General features: G+C 45.4%; 1 protein-coding gene across 3 annotated transcripts in view; it reads right to left on the bottom strand.

Moving 5' to 3' along the window:
- abca2 (ATP-binding cassette, sub-family A (ABC1), member 2) overlaps positions 1-20,522 on the bottom strand; it is a 577,021-nt gene that overhangs the window by 286,148 nt on the left and 270,351 nt on the right. For all 3 annotated transcript variants that reach the window (XM_038782183.1, XM_038782184.1, XM_038782185.1), the window contains one exon: positions 12,941-13,045. In XM_038782183.1, the coding sequence (XP_038638111.1) occupies positions 12,941-13,045 (105 nt within the window). The remainder of the gene's footprint in view (positions 1-12,940; positions 13,046-20,522) is intronic.

Below are 20,522 nucleotides of genomic sequence, written 5' to 3'. Positions count from 1 at the left end.
TTGTGTGGCACCTTGTCAAAAGCAACGATATAGAACAGGCTATTCAGCCCATTATGCCTGTACTGGCAGTCATCCACATCATTTGCATTATGAAACAACTTTGCTTGCAGTGAAATAGACTCTTCGCTGGATGTTCTGCCCTATTTCCCTCACTGCCTCCGACTCATTGGCTCGTGCAATTAATATTCCATAGAATAGAATGACCAATCTGTATTTTACCCTCCCTTCTGGGAAAATAAAGAGCTTCCATTTGGTTGCTGTTTGGCACATTTTAGATCAGCAGTCTACTCCTGGGCAAAAACTGTGTGCAAGGACCTTATACCATAATTTGCTTGGAAGTGGTCAAAAAGTGTTTGAATTTATATTTCCTTTGTGTTCGATTATCACTATATTGAGGAAAAATTATTGCAATTGTCAAACACAAAATCAATAGCGTGAAAACAAAATTCTCTTTTTTTCATTCACGAATGAGAGGCTTGCTGAACAACAACTTCTAACACACAATAATAAATGATTGCTCAGTAATATGAACACATAAAGAATTAGAGCCAGTATTCCTCACGCCAGTATCCCAATTAACTGACTGGAACCACCAGCTAATTTATAGCTCCAGCTCACTGTGAAATGCATAGCCGTCTTCCTCCTGCATTAATCCTTGACAAATTCACACCTAAAAAATAAACTGTGAGGGATGGGTGCTATTTCTGTTGCACCAACCCATCAATTTATGGAATATTGGGGCTGGGACTGGAACATTTTTTAACTCTACGCCATCAATGTCAGCATCATTGTGACCCTGCATCAGGCGCAGGAATTAGATGCGGAGCAAAGCTGTCTCTATGCTCAGGTTGCTATCCCTCCAAAACAGTCGTGACTTCTTCAGGAATTGAGTCTCCAGGACACTCCAGGGCACTCCAGGAGGAAAATTAAACAATCACATTTTTATTTTCTTTCAGCACTTTTGGTGTACCTGGACTGCTTGATGGGATGGGGTGACTAGAAACTCACCCATCAGTCTACTCCCGACCATCAGCAAAGTGATGGAAGCGATCAACAGTGCTATCAAGTGACACTTACTCAGCAATAACCTACTCGCGGACGCTCACACCACACGGTTCCATCAGAGTCTCTCAGCTCCTGACCTCATTACAGCCTTGGTTCAAACATAAACTAAAGAGCTGAATGCCAGAGGTGAGGTGAGAATGACTGCCCTTGACGTCAAGGCAGCGTTTAACCAAGTATGACATCAAAGAAAACTCCACTGCTTTGAGTGATACCTGGCACGGAGGAAGATAGTTATGGGCCGCTGGAGGTCCATCATCTCCGCCCAGGCCATCACTGCAGGAGTTCCTCAGGGTAGTGTCCGCGGCCCAACCATCTTCAGCTGCTTCATCAATGATGTTCCTTCCAGCATTTCGTTTTTATAAATTTAGAGTACCCAATTCATTTTTTCCAATTAAGGGGCAATTTAGTGTGCCCAATCCACCTACCCTGCACATCTTTGGGTTGTGGGGGCAAAACCCACACAAACACGGGGAGAATGTGCAAACTCCACACGAACAGTGACCCAGAGCCAGGATCGAACCTGGGACGTCGGCAACGTGAGGCAGCATTGCTAACCACTCTGCCACCGTGCTGCCATGTTCCTTCCATCATAAGGTCAAAAGTGGGGATGTTCACTAATGGCGGCCTAATGTTCAGCACCATTTGTGTTCTTCACATACTGAAACAGTCCATGTCCAAATACAGCAAGAACTGGACAAGATCGATCCCGGCCCCTGGTCACGGTCCGTGTGGTTTTCACATTCTTCCTGTGTCTGTGTGGGTCTCACCCTCACAACCCAAAGATGTGCAGGGTAGGTGGATTGACCACGCTAAATTGCCCCTTAATGAGAATGTTTTTGTTTAAAATGACAGCACCTTCCAGACACACAAGCACTACCAGTTTCTAGAAGGATAAAGGCAGCAAATGCATGGGAAGTCCATCACTTAAAAGTTCTCCTCCAAGCCACACACCATTCTGACTTGGAAATATATTGCCATTCCTTCACTGCCACTGGGTTAAAATCCTGGAGCTCTACTCCCCAAGAGCACTGTGGGTGTATCTACACCACACGGATTGCAGCAGTTAAAGAAGGCAGCACCACAGTTGACAACCCTACTCCATGCTAACCATTCAAACACTCAGCACAAGTATAGGAGAGTTGGCTACAAAATAATGTCAGTTCAACTCTGCCACAATAATATGTCTTGGCCTTCACTTTGACACAGAATCCACTGCAGTATGCTGCCATTTCCCTCACCAGTCATCCTTTGAAATTGGTCACAGGGTCAAATTGGGAGGTTATTGCTATGGGCACGATAGTCCAAAACCATTTCTTGTGGGATCCTTATGGGCAGCAGACAAGGAGCGGGATTTCTCCACCTGTCCGATCTCTAATCCAGACTCTATATGAGAATGGTTGACAAACATACTGCTACTTATTTTGTCTGAAAGAAAACTCATGAATGAATATTATTATTGAGAAAACTGGGTTTAAAAAAACCCATACTGCAGATCCAATTGAAAACCATGGGAGGATACCTTGTCACCGGCTGATTAGTCGCAGTGTGATTTTGATTCCTATTAGCTGCCTCTTTAAAATTTTACCTCCGTATCAAACTCAGGGTCCTTAAAATATTCGTTCAATTTTCCCTCTGTTCTCAGCAAAAATAAATTCAGACTCGCTAAAGGTCAAGTAGCCCATTTCTTGTTGAGCTGATTTATTTTCATGATTACCTGAAATGCTATATTAACCTACCACTGGCCATGAATTAGAAATGAGCGGTGACATATTATTATGTTTCAGTGCTAAGGTGTCAAGTCCCTTAACAGCCAAGTGCAGAAACTGCCTTGCCACTGCAAATGTGAATTAATGATGAATTTGAAATGTAAAATTAACTGTTGTTGCCCCACTGGTACCCTCATTTTCAGAGAGTGGACAAGTCACACAGGTAAGTGCTATCACACCTGGCTCCATTTTCATAGAATCATAGAATTTACAGTGCAGAAGGAGGCCGTTCGGCCCATCGAGTCTGCACCAGCTCTTGGAAAGAGCGCCCTACTTAAAGACCACGTTTCCACCCTATCCCCGTAATCCAGTAACCCCACCGAACCTTTTTGGACACAGGGCAATTTATCATGGCCAATCCACCCAACCTGCACATCTTTGGACTGTGGGAGGAAACTGGAGCACCCGGAGGAAACCCACGCAGTCACGGGGAGAACGTGCACTCAGCACAGACAGCGACCCAAGCCGGGAATCGAACCTGGGACCCTGGAGCTGTGAAGCAACTGTGCTAACCAGTATGCTACCGTGCTGCCCAATTTTATATTAACACTGGGCCTAATCTAGGCCATTTTAAATCTCACCGTGAAGTGCTTTCATGGTGATGACCAAGTGGAAGATAGTCAAAACAGGTTCACAAAAGAGGAGGTCAGTTCAATCATATTTAGTGGGCCGTTTTTTGAGGGGTGGCTCAGAAGGTTAATTGAGATATGCCATGGATGTCATGTACTCGACTATTCTAATGTTCTCCTGACTAGCCTTATCATACACTCTCCATAAGCTTCAGCTCACCAAAGCGTTGCTGTCCATATCCAAATTCACATCCAAGTCCAATTCACTCATCCCTCCTGTGCTCGCTCATCACATTGGCTGCGAGTCCAGTGGACTCTGGGTTTTAAAATTCTCATCCTTACTTTCAAATCCTTCCATGGCCTCATCCCTCCCCATTTCCGTAACCTCCTCCAGCCAAAAATCTCTGTGCCCCTCCAATTGTGGGCTCCTACACAAACATAATTTTCATCATCCCGCTGTTGGTGACCATGTCTTTAGCTGCCTAGCCCCAAGCTCTGGAATTTCCTCCCTAAACCTCTTTGCCACTTTACCCCAGTTAAGGCACTCATCAAAACTAATTTCTTCGATCAAACCTTTGATCATCTGTCCTTTTTGATCATATTTCCTTATCTGCTCAATGTCCAATCTCCTTTGCTAACAGCCCTGAGGTTGATTTATTTTGCTAACGGCCCAATGGAAATGGGTGGCACGGTAGCACAGTAGTTAGCACTATTGCTTCACAGTGTCAGGGTACCAGATTCGACTCCCGCTTGGGTCACTGTCTTTGCGGAGTCTGCACGTTCTCCCCGTGTCTGCGTGGGTTTCCGTCCAGGTGCTCCGGTTTCCTCCCACAAGTCCAAAAAGACGTGCTTGTTAGGTTAATTGGACACTCTGAATTCTCCCTCAGTGTACCCAAACAGGTGCCGGAGTGTGGCGACTAGGGGATTTTCACGGTAACGTCCTTGTAGTGTTAATCTAAGCCCACTTGTGACACTAATAATAAAGATTATTAAATGAAAGTTGGTGCTTCAATGACCATCAGGACCAATTTTAACTTTTACACATGGGAATGGATATTGAGTGAGTTATAATCTTGTCCATCATTATAACTTATCTGGAGCTACGAGACACAAACACAGTGGTTGAAATTGAAGATGATACAGAGCTGATGAAGGGGATAGCGTGCAAAGCTGCTTGACCATTGGGTAGATAAGTGGCGGATGAAATGTGATGAAGATAAATGCAATATCTGGAAGGAAATCCAAGAAGGGACTTTTACTTAAGTAATGTGAAAGATGATAATGTACTGGAAAGTGAACGAGATCAGAAGGCTCTGAATGACAATAAGTTGCTGCAGTCATAACAATGCTCATCAGCTGTAAGTGAAACAAATCAGATGCTGGGAACTACTGGTATTTATTAAAATGTCAACAGTGAGCCACTGTACTGAGATAATGATAATAGACAGAGAGGGTTGTGCGACATTGGAACTCTGCCTCAGAAGGGAGGGTCACTGAATATTTTTAAGTCAGAGATAGATTCTTGTTAAGCAAGGGAATCACAGATTATTGGGGGTAGATGGGAATGCAGAACTCAAAACAAATGCAGATCAGCCATGATCTTGTGAAACAGCAGAGCAAGCTCGAGGGGGCCGAATGGCCTACTTCTGCTCCTCTTTTGCATGTTTGTAATCCTGTCGATTCATTAATCGATGGTGTGACCACACTTTAGAGCTCTGATTTCCACAGAACGAATAGGATATTACAGATACTGAGAGAGGAGAGAAAGAGAGGAATTGGAATGATTGAGAGGGCGGAGGGCCTGGACAACTGATAGTGATTATCTAAATTGGGCATGTTCTTACTGAGGAAGGTGAGAGTTGGAGGTTGCTTTCGGCTACTAAAGAGACTCGAACAACAGCAAGCAGTTTCACAATGTCCGCCCTTCAAAATGGTCAGCATTTTGCACCATTTTTTCATAGTAAATGCCTCCACAAAGTTAACCAAGAAACAGAGATGACCATTCATTGTAATGCTAACTTAAAGCTGCAAAGACAAATAATCAGAATGCACACAAAAGAATACTATTGTTTGTCTAATCCTTATTCATTCATTCCAACAGACAAAACATGAGCCGATTCTACAGGAAGTGAGGGACATGTAAGTGGTCAAATGAAAATTACTCAGGCCTTCAAACAGCTTGACATGATTTTTAGTGTTAATGTTTAGTGTGGGGAAAATTGGTGTGGCACACAAAAACAATAGCGTTAAATTCCAAATGGGCTGCGAGATAACAAAATTGATAATAAAAGCTATTGCGGACACATGCGAGGATCTGAGTTCACGGTGGTTCATTGGTGCCTTAGTTAATTCATCAAAAGACTATTTCACATGGAGTTGGGCGTCGTAGAAAGACTGGAACCATCACCCCTGGCATCCAGATGTACTTTGCAACACGGCTTAATTGGACAGCAACCAAGAGCAAGACCACCTGCAGGCACTAAGGTTTTTAAAAATTTGAAGAAGGGATGTGGACATTGTTGGAATACCTCAGCCGCGCATTCCCCACTGAGGCATTCCAACAGAGGCGAATCAAACGTGAGTCATGTTGAATAATGATTTGTTTTTCGGTGCTTCAAGCACCGGGAAACACACGACTCAACACGCTTGCTATGGGACTTTGTTCCCATTTAGTTTAATCGAGTCCACTATGATTAATAATATATTTGGATGAATCACGAGCCTGTATTTGTCTTTTTTTCATCTCGCAACTAAATGCACCTGGGTGAAATGTTTGGGTAATAAACTGGTCGAAGTGTCTGAGAATTTTACAGACAACACTCCTATTGCAGATGGTCATCACCTGGCACTTGTGTGGTATAAGGAGTCACTTATCACCCAAGTCTGAATGCTGTCCAGGTCTTGCTACTGCAGGTTCAGCTTTCTTCAATATCTGGAGTGTTACAACTGGCATTGTACAGTGTGCAATCGTCAGCAAACATCTCTTTTTATCGATGTTGAGCGAAAGATCATTCATGAAGCAGCTGCAGATGGTCAAGCTGCCAGAGAAACTCATGCTGTGTTGTTCTGGGGCTAAGAAGATTGGCCTCCAACAATCTGGGGTGGCACGGTGGCAAGCACTGCTGCCTCACAGCTCCAGGGTACTGGTGGTTCAATTCCGGCCTTGGGTGACTGTATGTGTGGAGTTTGCACTTTCTCCCCATGTCTGCGTGGGTTTCCTCCAGGTTCTCCGGTTTCCTCCCACAGTCCAAAGATGTGCAGGTTAGGTGGATTGGCCATTCTAAATTGCCCCTTAGTGTCCAAAAGGTTAGGTGGGTTACGGGGATAGGGTGGAGGTGTGGGCTTATGTGGGGCGCTCTTTCCAAGGGCCAGTGCAGACCCGATGGGCCGAATGGCATACTTCTGCACAGTAAATTCTATGATTCTATGATCACAAATATTTTCCTTTGTGCTAGGTATGGCTCTAACCAGTGGAAAGTTTCCTTTGATTCCACTGACTTCAATTTTATTCAGGCTCCTTGATGCCACGCTCAATTAAATGAAGAGTCACATTCATCTCAGCTCTGAAATTCAGCTCTTTTGTCTGTGTTTGGACTATGGTTATAATCAGGTCAAGGGCTGCATGGTTTGGTGGAGAATCGAGGGAGGCCGGTGTATCCGGGGCAAATAGGTCATAAGTATGTTTCCGACCAACCTCCGGGACTGACATTTGGTCCCCCCCCCATTTGGGACAGAGTTCCAACTCCGACGACTCGCGGGACTTTGGTGAATCCCACGAGGGGCGGAGACTGTTGGGAGGCTTCTCCCAGGATTCTCCGACCGCTTTGTGCTTGTGCTTGAGCACAACGCGGCCGGAGAATCGCGCCCATTATTATACTTCACTGCTCAGTCACTGAGCAAAGAAGGAATCTGAAGGCAGTCTTTCCTTAACATGGGTTTATTCATAAAACCCAGAGGACACAGGCACAGACTCCCTCTTCGTCCCTGAACACTGTTGATACCAATTCTTATATATACTTTAGAATAATGCCCTAATCTTAAAGCAAAGGAAGCCCACAGCTGCAAGCTGCAACTCTTGAGGATTTTGAGGTAGCTAAGTGGAGTCATCTCTCCCTGACCACAGTTAAAGGTAGAAGCCGAGGGCCAAGCAATACAGCCGCCGCTGCAACAAAAATACACTCTCCTTCCAGTGAACGTATAGCAATGGCAATGAGAATGGAATCAGGTTCATTCCAGCTGGCAGCTCCCAGGGAAATGAATGACCATCTACATCTACCAGTTGCAGAAAATCTCCAATCTGTTCAGTCACAGTTGACAGAAGGAAGATATTCCAACTGTCCCACATCACTTACAAAATCAACGGTGTTCAAAATAAATACAAATATTCTTCCCTCTTTTTATCCACTTTTCAGAATGACACGTCAAAGAAAGGTTGGACTTCCGACAATTCACTTCACCACAGGAGAATTGATTTGGCTAGTTCGAGGCTGACAGTGCGTTGAAACCAAAGTAAGACATTAGCAGGTACGCTCACCATGGAAAGTAGTTGAAGGGATTAGCAATAATTCATTTTAATCACATGCTGAGGATCAGTACTGCAGCATTGCAGCAACTGACAGAAGACCTGGAACCGTGCCACTGCTGTAGAACATTCCCTAATCTATCTTGAAGAGAACGTTATATAATACTGGAACGAACAACCCACTACAGGAGATGCTGGAAAAGATCTAAAGGGATCACTGATCAGGAACACACGTTCTTGGACTGTGCCGGCCAACTCAGGTCTCAGTCCTGTCCACAGGCAGAAAAAGAGGTGGTGCCAGTGAAGACCGTTCTTAGGTTGTTGCCCTTGTGCTCCTGACTCTCATTCAATACTCTGCCGCCTCCATTCAAATTCACAGCACGTCCCGTTCCCCCATCGCCACTGTGCTCACTGATTTACACTGTGTCCTTTTCTATCTGATTCTACTTCTGTGAAGATCCTTGGAACATAATACTACATGAACAGGGCAATGCAAAGACAAGTTGCTGCCATTATTGTTGCGGGAACCAGAAAAGGCCGCTTCATTAGGCTGGGTCCCAGTGCCAAGAAAGCTGCCTCAATAATTCTTTCACCCACTGCACACCACTGTAACCAGGGCTGATGATAGCAAATGGTGAGTGCCTCTTAGATACATAGAACATACAGTGCAGAAGGAGGCCATTCGGCCCATCGAGTCTGCACCGGCCCACTTAAGCCCTCAATTCCACCCTATCCCTATAACCCAATAACCCCTCCGAACCATTTTGGACTCCAAGGGCAATTTATCATGGCCAATCCAACTAACCTGCACGTCTTTGGACTGTGGGAGGAAACCGGAGCACCCGGAGGAAACTCACGCAGACACGGGGAGAACATGCAGACTCCACACAGACAGTGACCCAACGGGGAATCGAACCTGGGACCCTGGCGCTGTGAAGCCACAGTGCTAGCCATGAGTGCTACCGTACTGCCCAATGATCAATGGAAAAACTTGAATCTTTTCATTCAAGGGTAGTTTTTTAAAGAAAATAGCATGTCAAGTCATAATTACTCCGGAACAACTTCTCTGGCCCTAAAAAATTTCCACATCAGTAAAATTATATGTTGTTATATATGACTTATACTGGAGAATGCCTGCATATTGTGCGGACAACACTCACTCGGGTAGTTTATGGGTGCCAATCGGTTTGCCTTCCCCTCATTGTCATGCGAGAAGTAGGCCTTTACCTATTGGGCTGCAATAGGTTACACCAGCTGCAGTTGGATTGCCAGCATATCTTCCAAATAGGATCTGGCAGTCTGTGTGAGTTTCTGAGCAAATTCCCCGACGTTTCCAGACTGGCTTGGATACAATTAAATGTGCTGTCGCCAAGATCCAAGTGGACCCAGACACCCAGCCCTGGATATTTTCATGCCCCCCAGTTCCATGTGCCTTAGTGGAGAAAGGAGAGACCGACTTTATCGTTTGGAGATCATTAGACCTGTGTGCTTCGCCGATTGGGTGGTGTCAGTGGTCCGTGATGAAGCCGGATAAGACAGTCCACCTCTGCGGAGAATATAAATTGACGGTGAATACGGCTTTGAGGTCAGACCGCTATCCTTTATCCCACGTCGAAGATAGTTATTTCACATTGGCGAAATTAGACATGAATTAGACAAAGCTTATCTACAGCTGGTGCTCGATAAGTCCTCACGGTCGTACATATCGATCAATACGCATAAGGGTCTATGAGTACATCTGCCTGTCCTGCGGAGTATCCTCAGCTTCGCAGTCCATCAGTGTGTAATCGAGATCATATCCTGCGCGGATTGCCACGTGTTGCAATCGACTTAAATGACGTGCTAGTCATGGGGATCACTGACCGGGAACCTCCAAGGGGACTTGCAGAACTTTTCTGAGTATGGAAATGAAATGAAAATGAAAATCACTTATTGTCACGAGTAGGCTTCAATGAAGTTACTGTGAAAAGCCCCTAGTCGCCACATTCCGGCGCCTGTCCGGGGAGGCTGGTACGGGAATCGAACCGTGCTGCTGGCCTGCTTGTTCTGCTTTAAAAGCCAGCGGTTTAGCAGAGTAAGCTAAACCAGCCCCTGGGGTCTGCCTGTGCCACGCACAGTGCCTGTTTCACGCAAAAGTAGTTGTCTACTTGGGGTAATCGGCTAGATCGAGACAGCCTACACCCGGTCACCGAGAAAGTGAGAGTCCTCCAGCTGGCACCCACTCCACGAGACGCCACAGAGATTCGTTCTTTTCTTGGGATTGGTCAATTATTGTGGCTGATTCATTCTGAATTTGGTGACTGTCTGCTCTTCATTTGCTCAAGAAGCACCAACCTTGGGAGTGAAGCAAGGCCCAGGATGAGAAGTTTCAAAAAAGTGAAATGGCAATTGCCCACTTCGGAAGGTTGACGGATTTTGATCCTTCAAAGCCATTATTGGTCACATGTGACGCCATCGTATGAGAATTGGGGACATCCTATCTCACCGGATGAGCAATGGCCGCGATCATCCGATCGTCTTTGCCTCCCGGACGCTGGCTGTGGCTGAGCGTGAGTATGCTCAAATGGAAAAAGGTTGGGCGGTCATATTTGGGGTGAAGAAATTTCATCAGTATGTCTATGGCCGCCATTTTATTCTCACCATGGGTTACAAGGCAAACAACTACAGTGCAAATGACAAAAGGATTTCCTTCTCCCCATCACCATCCATGAGAGGCACATGCCAACTACACAATACAATGTTTAGGAAATGTATATGACCATCGCAACCCTGAGCTGCATGACTTCCATTCAACTGTATTAATAAAAAATTAAACACCTGCTGTAAGACTCAACATTTTACCAATTGCTACTGAATGGCTAAGTGGCAGGTTACATAGAAATGGTTTACTTACAAGGAGTTTCAAGCCCCGCCTTCAAAGATCACAGTAAATTTCCATTAAATAAAAGAACTTGCTCCCAATTTCATTAATTGCGTGTTCATCTTATTCCCAGAGAAGAAAAGTGCCTTTCTTCAAACCAGTAAATAATTTTGTAGAAATGTGCACTGGATTTCATGTGCCATGCCAAATTGTAGTTGGCAAACTAGCAGAGTGGGTAAAAATAGTCTCCGTTTATGGAATGGGCCAGAATGTGGTGCACCTTATGCACCATTGGTGCAGCAAGTTCAGGCTAGGGGCAGGTGGAATGCTAAATGTGAATTTGTTAAAGTTGCTGTCCAAGTTGTCTCACTTCACCATTAGCTTTGCGGGAGGGGCAGCACGGTGGCCAAGTGGTTAGCACAACCGCCTCACGGCGCTGAGGTCCCAGGTTCGATCCCGGCTCTGGGTCATTGTCTGTGTGGAGTTTGCACATTCTCCCCGTGTCTGCGTGGGTTTAGCCCCCACAACCCAAAAATGTGCAGAGTAGGTGGATTGGCCACGCTAAATTGCCCCTTAATTGGAAAAAATAATTGGGTAATCTAAATTTATAAAAAAAAACAAAAAAAAAGCTTTGCGGGAACAGCATCACGCACATAGTCTCCCTCTTGTTTTTTTTAGAAACTTGATTAAAGGCTCATTAACCATGCCACAGAAAATTAAGTCCCATCATTACAATCACAATCACAGGTTTAACAATGCGTGATGCGTTAAAGACTGCCAATCAGCCTCACTCACACGAATAAAATTATGGAGTCTCGTCCCTCCAGGTTTTGATGATTTTTTTGCAAGAGTTTTTAGGAAATGTGACATTTAATTTTCTCGCAGATTAAAAGCCAACATCTACATCCCATCATTCTGGATTTTTAAAGATTGGAAACAATCTGTTTCCATTGACTGTCGATCCCTTCATAATTTTAATCAATTCTATCGTTTCATTCGTTGATTTTCTCAGCCTTGCTGCTGTTTCGAACATGTACTCCCGCACATCAAGGAGGGCAGTGTCAGAGCAATTCATTGGTGCACTGATGCCAGTTGACAACAATGAAGGTGAAGGCTTCCCACCACTTTGCACTATTCAACTAAATCAAATGGGTAGTTTGTTTACACAGCTAGGTTAGCTCAGATGGCTGCAGCATGGTGCAGATTAACACCAACAGTGAGGGTTCAATCCCTGCCTACCTTGGGGCCTACCTCCTCACTTTTGCTCAACATTTATATCATAGTCCAAACTACGATAGAAACCCTCGAATAATGAAATAAAGGCAAATCATTGCAGATGCTGAAAACCCGAATTAAAAACAGGAAGTGGTTCTGGCAGCATCTGTGGAGAGAGAAAGAGTTCATGTTTCGAGCCAAATATGATTCTTCTTCAGAACTGAAGGAAGATAGAAATTTGATGGGCTTTATGCGTTGAAGGTGGGGGATGGGAGCCAGGGAGAAAGAACATTTGTCATTCAATCTCGACTGCCCGCTACTCTATCCCCTCTTGTCCTTCCTCCCCCTTTCAATTGGACAAAACACATCCCATTTCTACCTCCCTACAGTTCCAATAATGAACTGGAAATGCTATTCTGTTTCTCTCTCTACAGATGATGCAGTGTGTTTCTGACACTTTCTCTGTTTCTATCTTGGACAAAGAGGACATTACAAGAAAGAAGAGAGAGTTTATTTACATCACAATTTCTTTCGGAATACAAGCTAACATTACCCAACAATGAGCGACCGAGTTATTAACTTCGCATGATCTGGTTTGGTCCTCCTACAGTGACAAATTGTGCCAACCTCCTCTCCCACAGAATGATGCTCATAGCAAATGTCTCAATGGTAGGTACTGTACAGCCCACTGACTTCAAATATTATTCACAACACTCCCGTCACTGACTGTTTCCCATACAATACCTATATAGAACCACAAGGGAAAGTGGGATAATTAAACAGAGCAGTCCGTAATTCCTAAAGAAGCAGGTGGGGCTTGTCTCCAAAGATTGCTGTTTAATATTCTTTGGTATCTCTCACACCAGTGACTTCAGATAGGGGAGGAAGGCATCCTCATGCTCCCACGATTATGCCCTACAATGGAAACAGAAGTTCCCCTTACCTCAAGCTGTAGCAGTTTCTCTCCAGCATTAAATGCATCCCAACTTTCACTGTCCAGTCCACTGTCCACAGCAGAAGGATAGGATCCAAAACAAAGGCGGAACACCTGAAAAACAATCAAGGGCAATTGAATTTAACTGACTCTTTGACAAGATTAATTACCATGAAAAGACACAAGCAAAGGTAACCTTAATAGATTTTCACAATGCTAATCCATTATTGTCACTGGTTCTATGAATAGTCAATGAAGTACAACACAACAATCCTCTGCACTGAACTCTTCCGTATTAATGTACTTGGCTGGTGGATTCACAGTGTATATAAATATATTATAATATCAGCTGGGGCTCAGTGGGTAGAACTCCTGCTTCTACTTCGGAAGGTTTTTGGTTCAAGTCCCATTCCGAAGATGTGAATACAAAAATCTAGCTGGCACTCCAGCGCACTGTCAGGTGTGCCCATCCTTCAGACGAGGCTCTGTCTGCCCCCTCTGGGGTGGCCGCAAATTCAATAGATGAGCAAGGCAGTTTTCTCAGGTACCCGGCCAATATTTATCCCTCAATACGTATCACAAAACAGATTACCTGGTCATTATAAGATTGCAGGTTTTTTGGGAGTTTGTAGTGTACAAATTAGCTGTCACATTTCCTATGTTACAAAAGTTAACTGCACTTCAAATGTAAGGTTGTGAAACGCGCTTTATAAATGTAAGTCTTTCCTTTCTTTATATATTATGGGAGTATGCATTTTTCAGCCTCATTCACATTCTAAAAAGTGCTTTAGAAAAGGTTTCTACTATGAGCTAATTGAACCTTGCCTCGTCAGGTGTAACATAGAGACTTGCCTGTGCCACCTGAAATCTGATGCAAATGGTATTGACCTAAACCCCATTCTATAGGGATGGAAGAAATGGTGGTGAGATTGAACGGCCATGCTGCGCCCGAAGAGCAGCTCACCTCAGCACAACGTGGTCAATAGAAGCAGCAAGACCCCGCTCCCGGGATCTACCCTGCTCGCAATGCCTCAAGAGATCTAACCCGATCTCGCGAGATGTGGCAGTGTGAATTCCGCCCATTGTGGGCAGGGTGACTTTTTGGCAAATCTGCATACAAGAGTGAGACAGCTCAGAGTCCTCGGGTGAGTGACGTTCAGTCCTAGTGTCCACGAATGGGGACGAGAACGGGAACGGCACTTGTGGGGGTCTCCCAGGGGATCAGAGGCCCCCAGGTACATGCCCTTTTGGCAGGGCGGTACCCTTGTACTGCAAGTGCCACCTGGGTACTCTGGCACTGTCAACCTGGCAGTGACTGCTGGAAGGGCCACTGGCATGGTACCAGCTTGGAAGTGCCAAGCTGACATTTTTCTCGCGGTAACGATCAGGCCAGGAGTGCCCTGCGTGGGTGTTGGGGTGGTTGGGTGGGGGCGGCGGGGGTAACGGTGGATCCAGTAACCCCCCCCATAAAGAGTTGGGGGGGGGGGGCGCGTCGGGGGCTCCAGTGATCGTGACGTCATTTTTAAATGGCATCCCGACCTCACACTATACCCAAGAGTTCCAGTGAGCGGGGCTCCTCAGTGCAGAAAACAGGGCTATGTGCGGCTGGGCCATGCATTCCCCGCTGAGGCGCCCTATCTGGCATTTAATGACATTGCACGTCTCAGCACTGTGAGCGCCAGGAAATACACAGCTAAAGGCGCTAGCTATGGGACATTGTTCCCACTTACTAAAATCGCGCCCAGCATTTTTATTGGTCGTTCCGAAACAAAGCTCACATGGATGAGTCACTTGTGAAAGGCACTGAACTGGAACAAAGTGCTTCGACCCGCTCGACAAGGAAAAGGGAGGGGGAGAGGGAGGGAGAATCCAGTCAGCCAGGGGTTATTCCAGGCCAGTCTTACGTCTTTGAAAACTTGTGTTAGGAGTACCGTTGGGAGGCCTGCTGCAGTCCTTCTCCCTGTTTTCTCACATTGGGAGCAATATGGGGAGAGAAGATGGGATAGAAACTAGGTGGCCACGTGATATAAATTTCATCTTTGGAACTTTGAGCTATTATTTGAACCAAAGGATATTTGCGAATGCCAGAATGGTCAACTGGAGTTTTGCTTAAATGCTGTGCTAAATATTTTTAAAATCTGAGTTTCTGCAGCCGCATATAACAAAATTAGACTCAATATATTTGGTGCAATACAATGTGAATCAATTGCAAATGATAGTTGATTACATTTGTAGTAATGACATTAAAATCACTAATTGTTCAATGTGACCATCGTCATTAGTAAAATGCAGCATGCTGGCCTGGCAACATGCATCTCCCTCTGGGTCTGACACACAGCCCACAATATTTACAGCATATTAATAAAAAAACAATAATGAAGTGATTATAAAACAGTGATCTCATCTCTGAATTTGATGGACAAGCTGTAAACAATATCTCAACCGGAGACCATTCACTGATTACTGCTTTGCAATCACACTCACAAATCCATTACTCACTGAATAGATCATCCACACCCTTTAATTAGATTGTTGTTTCTACTCATGTGCATTTATAAATTATCCTTCGCAAAACCACAAGTTGTTTATTCACAAAATTGCCCATCTGCACCCTGCAGTGGACAGATTTTTAACGCCCTGTTTTTGTAAAGATATTCAACAACTTGCTGTTATGTAGTCCCAAGGTGATTTCACAGGGACATCGTAAACAAAAATGAAGACTTAGCCAACGAAACAGGAGAGGGACCAAATACTTGGTCAAATCCTTAAGCACGGTAGCACAGTGCTTCACAGCTCCTAGCTCCCAGGTTCGATTCCTGGCTTGGGTCACTGTCTGTGCGGAGTCTGCACGTTCTCCCCGGGCGAGATTCTCTGCTCCCCACGCCGCGTGGGAGAATCACGGGAGGGCCCCCCGACTAATTTCACGACCCCCTGGCACACCCCGCTCGGAAGAATCGCCGCTTGCCGTTTTTCACGGCAACCGCCGATTCTCCGACCCGGAGGCTTGCCGTTCGCAAACGTTTCACGACGCCGGCAACCACAACTGGTCGCTGCCGTCGTGAAATCGCCGTGTGATGCCCATTTTGGGACTTGTAGGGGGCCTGGTGGGGACTGAGCACCACGACTGTGCTCGGGAGGGGACAGGCCCGCGATCGGTGCCCACCGATCGTCGGGCCGGCGTCTCAACGGGACGCACTATTTTCCCTCCGCCGTGCATGCGCAGGTTTGAGCGGTCACCATCGTGACGTCAGCCGCGCATGCGCGGGTTGGAGCCGGCCAACCTGCGCATGCACGGCTGACGTCACGTAGGCGCCGCCATCGCGTCACTCTCGGCGCGCCGCATGGCGGCCGAGAGTTACGGAGCGCCGCTCCTCGCCCCGCCGGGAGGGGAGAATAGGGGGCGAGGAGTGGCCTCCGAGGCCGTCGTGAAACTCGGCCGAGTTCACGACGGCCCTCCGATTTTTCCCGGGAGCGGAGAATCGCACTCCCCGTGTCTGCGTGAGTTTCCTCCGGGTGCTCCAGTTTCCTCCCACAAGTCCCAAAAGACGTGTTTGTTAGGTAAATTGGACATTCTGAATTCTCCCTCAGTGTATCCGAACAGGCGCCGGAATGTAGCGACTAAGGACTTTTTGCAGTAAATTCATTGCAGTGTTAATGTAAGCCATCTTGTGACAATAATGATTATTATTATTATTAAGTTCAGAGGAAGGTGGAAAGCCAAAAGATATAGGGAGGGAATTCCAGAGCATGTGACTTAGGTAGCTGAGGCACACTCACCAATAGTGGACTGGGGGAGGTTTAATGCCCAAGATGCCATTGTTGAGTTTCCTATGCCAGCTTTACACAAACTCACCAATCACAAACATAGGACTGGGATACTACATTCAGTTTATTTGAAGACGCTTTATGGGATAGCTCAACAGACAAGTCTACTTTAGGGATTCAGCAACCATTACTCACAAGGTCAGCACAGGTTCAATTCCTACACCCACGGCTTGTTGCCGGCCACATGCTGCTTTACATCTGGGTTACCTGCTTATTTGCATATTCCCTGAAAGTAATATCACAACAGCAACAGTCAGAGGAGCACTGGGGCCAGGCTTGTAGGGCTGGGGGAGGTTAGACATGGGGAGTGATGAGAGCATGGGGGATTTAATCACTAGGACAGGCTATGTCCAACAAAGAAAAACTATAGGATCATTGCCACTGACGGCGGGTCCTGCTAAGCTGAAAAATGGAATGCACAACCAGCTACAACTCAAAAATAATCACCATCTGCTATCAAAACTTCTACATGCAAGCTTCAAGAAATGGTACTTCAGTAACTCAGATTGCGTTTCAGGTGTCATTATAGTGGGCATAGGATGAAAAATATTAATTTGGTAAAGTGAGATGATGCTACTTTAAGAACACATGGCGCAACTATTAAGTAGAGGGCAGATCACATTTTGTAATGCAATCTGACAATTTTGTCAACATAGGAAAGACTATATCAAATGTGCAATAAGGCCAGTACTGACCATGGAACCGGCTGGGACCATCTCAGATTTGATTCTTGGTCTGCTTCCAGTTCATTGAGATCTCAGAACGAGGTGGCACGGTGGCACAGTGGTTAGCACTGATGGCCTTTTCACCAGGGACCCAGGGTGACTGCCTGTGTGGAGTTTGCATGTTTTCCCCATGTCTGCGTGGGTTTCCTCCGGGTGCTCCGGTTTCCTCCCACATGTCCCAAAAGACATGCTTGTTAGGTGAATTGGACGTTCTGAATTCTCCCTCAGTGTACCCGAACAGGCGTCTGAGTGTGGCGTCTAGGGAATTTTCACAGTTCTTCATTACAGTGTTAATGTAAGGCTACTTGTGACACTAATAAAGACTATTATTATTGCAGACTCGATGAGCCGAATTTCCTCCTGAACTGTAGGAATTGTATGGTTCTAACGAGCCAGAAAGGAGTTTCACATCTGACCTTAATAGTACTATTAAAGAGGTGGGGGTAGTAGTAGTGGTGTGGGGGGAGGGGGGGCATTCACAGGCCTTTGTCCTGTACACCTGCCCATTGTTTTTATTCAAGTAATCATCGAATGCCCTTTTGAATCCCCGCTCCGCTCCCAACCCTCAATCTCTTCCAGTTGCGAGGGACTGTTAACTTGGCTGGCAGCCAGACAGGAAAGAAAGTGAAAAAGAGATCATACTGGTAAACTCAGCAGAACCTCTGTGTTCCCATCCTGTGCAGCGCCCCCCCCCCCCCCCCCCCCCCCCCCCCCCGTCCCCCCAGCCCAAACACGCTTCCCCCACTCCCTCCCCAGATCTCTGCACATATCAGAGTCCAACTCTCCTGGAATTTAAAGTGATCACTGTGGAGATGATTACTGTGGTGCAGTACAAGATCAAGTCATCCACAGGAGGTGATGAGAGAAAGTGACCAGTTCCATCCGCCTCACTAACAAAATTGACTCGCCTACAAAGAAAAACTGAAGTCAACAAATAAGCAGAATCAACATGAGAAAGACATTGTGGTCTTCATCGTTCTTGTTATCATGTACCGCTCCGACTGTTCACCTTTGAAGCCCTCAAATATATGTGCCATTTGTTTATGGACAAGTTGGAACAGGGAGGGCTCAAGTGAGATTGCTCCAAACCTATCTGACAAACAGCCTTCACATCAATAAACAGAGAAGGCTTTTTTGTTTACCCACTTGCTCCAACGGGACTTAAACGCAGTTTCCAGCCCCTCCCGCCTTTATTTTATGTGATAACTTTTCTTGCGCATTTCTGGTCCCATTAGATTTTGCCTCCCCTTCTTAATCAGAGCGATGATGTGGAGATGCCGGCATTGAACTGGGGTGGGCACAGTAAGAAGTCTTACTGTGTTACTCACCTGATGGAGGAGCTGTGCTCCAAAACCCTGTGATTCAAAACAAACCTGTTGGACTTTAACCTGGTGCTGTATGACTTCCGACTCGAATCAGAGAGAAGGGAAGTTGCAGCAGCCAGGACGCAGACCCTACTGAGACCAGATGGCACTTCTTTAGCCAGCAAGTCATAAGCACAACTGAAACGTCCTTCTCCTTCATTTGGCTGCACTGAGCCTTTCACTGAACAGGAAGGATCAGGGAGAAATGCTTAGATTGCAAACTGACCAGAATGCGGGAGGGCTGAATGGCAGCCAAATTGATTTTTGTTGACACTTCATCATGTATAATTATCAGTGAGTGAATTCTATATTGGCTGGTCGAGCTCTCCCGCTGTTGCAACCTGGACCAGAGGGAATGTTTCCAGAAGTCCAATTTGTGGATCAATTAAAATATCATTGCAACTGAAGAGATGAAAAACCACACTAACATCCGAGTCAAATACCAAGCTCGGAGGATAAAACTGGCACTTTACATCCACTTCTGTGTACAATCAAGTTATTCTCTGGCTGCAAGCGAGAAGCCCAGTCACCAAACAATATCCTGCATTTAGTTGGAAGGTTACTGTTGAAGCTTTCAAATAAATAAATGACCTCATCGTACTTTAGTAACCAAACACAAAGTTCCACATTATTCCCCTCTGAATCACACACACAAAATAGTAACGGTCCCACGCATTCAGCAATCCCGTTATCAAATTAACAAACAACAGAGATGAGTTCTACACGCCACTGCCCGCCCCATATTAAGCATTAAGTTGAACACTGGTCTCTGTATACTTGTAATTATATATATATATACATATACCTGTACACAATTATAGTGTAACTGAATTAGGTGCAAATGTGGGGAAACAGCTTACTTTCCAGGAATACTTGGCATTCGCCCAATGATGGCAGGCTGATAGCTCTTCCACTAGTCTTGAAAAAGTAAGCATTTTTTTTGAAGTGCTTTTCAAAGTTCAGGAAAGGGTGAAAATGTCACTGCCGTTAAAATAAGTAAAAACAGTTCGAAAAGAAGAGGCAGATAGCACGGTGCAACGAGATAAATGGAAAACAGCGTGACTAAGTGAAAGGCATTAAATACTAAATATCCAATGGCATTTCACACAGCATTTCAGAAGTGTTACAGCTAATAGGCCAGAAGGTACAGAATTGGGAATTCATATCTCCTTTCAATGGAATTGGCACAATGTTTGTGAGCGATCCGCTCAGACACAATAAATTATTTTATTTTTGTCTACTGTCCAGGTACCAACATTTCCCTTACCCACGACAGAGAGATAATAAATTAGTCTGTGCCCTCCACGTGAAGAAATCAATGTCTACACGTAACATGTGGGTTGGGATGAAACGAAGCAACCTAAATTATCAGATTAATCTAGTTTATATCTCCCTTCGTGGCCAAATGTCTCTGCAATCATACTTTGCATTATTCAAAGATACTGCTTGAATAAAGATTTACAATTCTTTTTTTCATTCAGAACATCCCTCCGCACTTGAATAACAATACAGAATATAGACTGTTGATAGTAAAGGCATTTTGTTGGTTGTTTTTGGCCTTTCAGATGGCCATAAGGAAATAAGTACAACTAGTGTGACAATTTAGAAATGAAGTGGAGATGCCGGCGTTGGACTGGGGTGAGCACAATAAGAAGTCTTACAACACCAGGTTAAAGT

Source organism: Scyliorhinus canicula, chromosome 21 (assembly GCF_902713615.1).
Source record: "Scyliorhinus canicula chromosome 21, sScyCan1.1, whole genome shotgun sequence".
NCBI classification, from domain to species: domain Eukaryota; kingdom Metazoa; phylum Chordata; class Chondrichthyes; order Carcharhiniformes; family Scyliorhinidae; genus Scyliorhinus; species Scyliorhinus canicula.
Note: the sequence above shows the minus strand (reverse complement) of the source record. Positions and strands in the feature narration are given on the sequence as shown.